This window comes from Arachis hypogaea, chromosome 16, assembly GCF_003086295.3.
Source record: "Arachis hypogaea cultivar Tifrunner chromosome 16, arahy.Tifrunner.gnm2.J5K5, whole genome shotgun sequence".
Classification (NCBI taxonomy): domain Eukaryota; kingdom Viridiplantae; phylum Streptophyta; class Magnoliopsida; order Fabales; family Fabaceae; genus Arachis; species Arachis hypogaea.
In genome coordinates this window covers 50,938,497-50,944,190 of record NC_092051.1, presented here as the reverse complement: position 1 = coordinate 50,944,190, position 5,694 = coordinate 50,938,497, and the positions used below count along the sequence as shown (strand labels likewise).

General features: G+C 40.0%; 1 protein-coding gene across 1 annotated transcript; it reads right to left on the bottom strand.

Moving 5' to 3' along the window:
• Positions 1 to 448: 448 nt before the first annotated feature.
• On the bottom strand, positions 449 to 784 carry LOC140180123 (uncharacterized). The gene has a single exon (XM_072220519.1). The coding sequence runs from the start codon at positions 782 to 784 to the stop codon at positions 449 to 451; it is 336 nt and encodes a 111-aa protein (XP_072076620.1).
• Positions 785 to 5,694: the final 4,910 nt, after the last annotated feature.

Sequence of the window (5,694 nt, the reverse complement as noted above, 5' to 3'; positions counted from 1 at the left end):
TCTTTAATCTCAAAAAGTTTTAAGACTTACAAGAGACTCACATTTTTATTTTTTTTTGAGGGAACCTTTTGGCCACGCTTTTGAAGCGTGCCAAAAGGTTTGTAGGAAACGGCTACGCTTTTCAAACGCCACAATAATAAATTCCTGTTGTCACGCTTTAAAAGCGTGCCGAAATCTCTCTATGGCTACGCTTTATAAGCGTGGCAGAAAAAAAACGTGGCTAAATCTCGCATCAACTGTCACCCTCATAAAAACGTGGCCATTGACCTTTTTCACCACGCTTTTGAAGCGTAGCAATAAAAAATGTGGCCAAATCTCTATTCAAGTGCCACCCTCACAAAAGCGTGGCCATAGACCACTTTTGGCCACGCTTTTAAAACGTAGCAAAAAAAGTGTGGCCATAGGCCTTTTTTCTTGTAGTGCAAAAAGGGTATAAATTATCCGTTCATCAGCGGTCTAATGATTGCACTGAATCTTTATTTGCCATTGGTGCTTCATCCCAAATTATTGTTGTTATTTGTCTAATCAGCTTTGCAAGATCTGATTGTTTGCTTATGTTGCAAATGGATGATAGTTCTGCATTAATTGGGATCTTAAACCTAGAATGAGCTGTTCGACCCCCAGGCAATAATATTGTAGCTATTCCTAATGATGCAGTTACCAAGACAATATGACCTTTATTTCTCAATTCTACAATTATAGCTCTGTAAAGAAATGTTTTTCCTGCTCCTCCCGGCCCATCAACAAAGAACACTCCACTTTTTCTTCGATCAATAGTATTCATAATGCACTTGAAAGCTTTACATTGGTCATTGTTCAATCTTTCTATAGAACACAGGTCTTCCCAGGGTACTGCGATGGACGATTCTTCTTGGATAACTCTGGGTATCGAGTTGTCATTGTCATTTTCATGAGTTAGAGCTGGCAAATCGTATTGTGTAATCTATTTTTCATGTTGAAGGAGGATATCATTTATATCCCTGAGTAGCCGATTTGTTAACACTAAGGCTGTTGTAGTGTTGGTTAACGGATAATCATCCATCATATATGAAAAAAATTCAACACATAAGCTTCTTACATATGTAGGCTCACAAAATATTAAAATGGTTGCAAACAACTGATGTGAGATATTTGTCGATATTTGTCACCACAATTCAAAATCAATAACCAAGAGTAGAATCCCGGGTCGTTCTCCCTAGGAGTTTCCCTAAGATGCACATCATTGGTTAAGAGTTCTCTTGGTATTCTGGAGTGAATACAAGAAAAGTAAATGAATACGAAACTACAACAATGAGCAATTAACAATTGGAATAAGGGAATTAAGAAATTAAACTAACAAGAATGAATGATAATCAATCAATGTAGAATTCTTGGCTAGGGGTGAGAATTGGAATTCCTATTGTCATTGCCTCCATCAATTGTGACATTAATCGGATATTGCTCCACTTAGTTAACCTCTAACTATGAAGGAAAGTCAAATGGAGATAATCAATTTGAGTCCACAAGTCCTAGTCAAATCCTAAAGAAAGACTAGCTTTAGTGGCATTCAAATCAACTAGTAATTTCCAATTATCAATCAACAAAAGGCTTTAACAATTCAAGTGTCTCCAATTACCCAACTCCCAAGCCAAGAGTGAAAATCTACTCCATAGCTACAATTGACATTTTCTCAAATATTTGGTGAGCAATAATGGAAGACATTATGAAATTAAGAAAAAAAAATTCAAATCAAGGCTATCAACTACAAACAACTAACAACAATCAAGCAATAAACAACAAATAACATGAAATTCCACAATGCCTTAATAAAAATCAATGTAGACAAGATCCAGATCTAAGATTCAAAGTAACTAGAGTAACAAAAACATTAAATGAAAGTAGAAGAATGAGATCTACAAATTAAAGCAATGTAAAATTGAATTCAAAACAGATTTAACCAAGGGATCCAAGTGAATTTGAAATTGAGAAAGCTAAAACCTAGAGAGAAATGAAAGTTTCTCTCTCTAGAAACATAAACTCAAAAACTAGCTAAAAATTCTCTAATGTGTGAATCCCCCTCAATCCTTGGTTCCTTGGGTCTTTTCCCTCCAGAATTAAGCTCAGATTGGGCCTGGAGCTCTTTAAAAATTGCCAGCCACGATTTCACTAATGAAGTCACGTGCCGAGCGTCACACGTACACGTCATGCACGCGTATGCGTTGATGAGATCTTTGCTCAGCCACGCGCATGCGCCAACTTTTGCATGCCAATACTAGCAACATGCTCCCATGCGTGTGTGTCGGCTACGCGTGCGCGTCGCGGCCAATTCTCCAAAGCTCCATTCTTTATGTTCCTTCCACTTGTGCATGCTTCCTTTCTCTCCTCTATGCCATTCTTACCCTATAAACTCTGAAATCACTTAACAAACATATCACTGCATCGAATGGTAATAGAAGAGGATTAAAATATAGCATTTTTAAGGTCAAAGAAACATGTTTTCAACCATGAAGCAAAATAAGGAAGGAGACACAAACTATGCATTTTATATGAATAAGTGTGAAAGAATATTGATAAAACCCCCCAAATTCTACACAAGATAAACCCTAAAATTGGGGTTTATCAAATCTCCCCACACTTAAACCAAGCATGTCCTCATGCTAAAAATTGAAAGACCAAAGAACATAGGAGACTGGAGTTTATTGAATGAAAATTACCTATATGGATGCAACTAATGCAAATGTATCTATCTACTTGGTCAAATGTGAATAACTTCCAAGAACATAAATGAGCACATAGGGCCAAAGTGATAAGATAATTCATGAACTCTATCAATTCAAATATCAACATAGAGTGTAAATGACTTGCATGAAGGAAGCTCGTGAAAGCCGGGAACAAGGAGTTTAGCATCAAACTCTCACCGGAAGTGTTTGCACTCTATCCTCTCTAGTGTTTGAGGACCGATTCTCTCAATTCTCTACTAATCTTGCTTTCTAAGGCTTGCTCTTCTTCAACCAATCAACATATGTTTAATACATGAATACACATATCAAGAGGTCTTTCCAAGGGTTGTAATGGGGTTAGGGTGAAGGTAGGATTGTATTTGGTCAAGTGGACTAAAATTTGAATCCTTGATTAACCTAAATTTCCCACCTAACCTAAGACAATCTATGTAATTAAAATATAAAACCTAACTACCCATTGACTATCTTTTGCCACATATGCATGCATACACCAAACAATGGAAATATAGAATCAACCAAGACAAAGATCACAATCATAGAGAGAACAGCACACACCGAAACAAGATATATTGGTTGATAAGATGCAACCAATCAATTAAGCTCAAAATATCACAAGGTTGTGTGTTCTATCTCTATAACCATGTTCCAAGATACATTCTTCAAGCAAGATTAACACAAAAAATTTTTCAAATTGGTAGGGTGCCCCAAAAATGATTTCTTGGAAGAGAAGTCATCACCCTAACCAAGTAGCCCTAACCAGAAACAACTACCATGCCGAAAAGTGCTCAAATACAAAAACTAACCATGCAGTTTATCCTAACTAAAAAAAATCAAAATTATGGGTGTTGAAAAGAAAAAAGGTTGTTACGTACAAAAGTCGGTAATCGACCTCCCCACACTTAGAAGTTTGCACGGTCCTCCGTGCTATTGGTGATGTGCAAAGTGGGATCGGGGTTGCCATTTCCACTATCCATCTCAGCTCGCTTCACTTTGGTCTGAAGTGGATGTGGAAATGTCCAGTTCTTCCCTCGGCAGGTTAACACACCCTAAAGCTTCTTCATGTAAGCAAATCGGCATTTGTTCTGCCGCTTATATCGGTCCACCTTTTTAGTGAGCTCAAGCAGTAGTTGGTGGGTGGATTTCTGTGGTGCTGATGTTGTGGTAGGAATGTCAGAAGGTGGAGCCATGTCAAGGCTTGTGGTGTCCGTGGTAGGCTTAAGATATTTTCCGCTCGGGACAATGTCACCCTTTGCCGGAATTATTGCTTTCATGTCCGTAGCCTCGTGGGGGACACCAGCAGCAACAATCAAATCTATCATCAAGGCAGGAAATGGGAGGATACCCTTTGCATGGATGCGACCCATCGCTTGTCGGATAAGGAGAGGGATGTTGATTGGCCTCTGCATGAGAATGCACCAGACAAGGATGGCGAAGTCTGCTGTGATGGAGGTTTCACGAGTGCTTGGAAGGATGTAGTGAAACAAGATTTGAGCCCACACTCGAGCCTCCACCGTGAGCGCTTGTGCTTCAATGTACTTAGGTTGGGCCCTGGCTCTCCCTTGGGTTCATTCCGCCCCCGGTTGGCCAATGACCCTAAGGATAGAGCTCCAATCAAACTCAAATTCATTGCGCTGACATAAGACTTCTTGGTAACCATCCATCTCATCCGGTACCGGCAAAACATGAAGTACCCGCTGAATGGCTTCCTCCAAAACCGGGACTTGCTTCCGGCGCACAAAAACAGACTAAAGAGAAGGGGAGTGGTAGTTGGAGTAGAAGTCCACCACCCAAGAAAGTTTGGCTTCCTGTGGTCTCCACATTAGAAATCCCATTGTCGCCGCTCAATGCGGGGCATCACAAACTGAACAATGTGTCCCGGAGGGGCGAGGAGTGTTCAGGATGATAGTTTCTTTCAACCATAGCGGGAACATGAGCTCACAAAAGCAGTTGGGAAACCTTGTAGGGTCTTTTGCAGGTTGCCCCTCTCTTGCTCATCAATATGAATAATCTTTTTCACCCTCTTGGAGAGGGGCTTAGCTTTAAGTGCATAGTGCGCCTTGGTGGTTGACCTTTGAGGTGCCCTCTTCGTAGGTGGCTTATTCAACGCCTTCTCCTTGCCCTTTTTGGTCGCCATCCTAAAAAAGGAAGGAAAAGAGGAAACATTAAACTCAAAGAATCAATACTTGGATAATAACATGTGAGTGAGAAATAGGGCCACAAAGGAATAAAGTATCTTGAAGACATGACAGCTGCAACATGTAAACAAGACAACAATGTAATCATGGGGCATAGCACTAGCATGAGATGAAAGAGTGAGAGAAGCATGCAAGCATAAGGCATGAGTAGGATATGCTCAAGCATCAAGACAACACAACTAACACATGCAAGATAGATAATAAGCACAAGAAAATCATGCACCTAGTTTAACTCCAAGACAATGAAGCATGCAATGGAAGAAGGTGGATGATAAACCCATATTTTATGATATATATTGTGCTCAATTCAAGAGATTTATTCAATCCTTCACCCACTTATTCATGAATATTGCATGGTTTTACTTTCCCTTCCTTATTATGTGATATATGTGAAATACATGTTTCCTATGCTTTGAAATTATTTATTTTAATTACCTTTTATTACCATTCGATGCCGTGATTTGTGTGTTGAGAAGTTTCAAATCTTCTAAGGCAGGAATGACTTAAAGGATGGAAATGAAACATATAAAAATGGAAGGAAAGCACAAAATGGAGTTTTTGAAGAAACTGGCAGCGACACGAACGCATGGACGACACGGCCGCATGCCCAGTGCGAAAAGACAGCAACGCGAACGCGTGACTGACGCGGACACGCGCCTTAAGCAGAACACAGATGACGTGGACGCATGACCGAAGTGAACGCGTGATAAGGAAAACTCCAGATGACGTGACCGCGTGACCCACGCGGACGCGTGATAGATGCCACGCACCAGAAATTA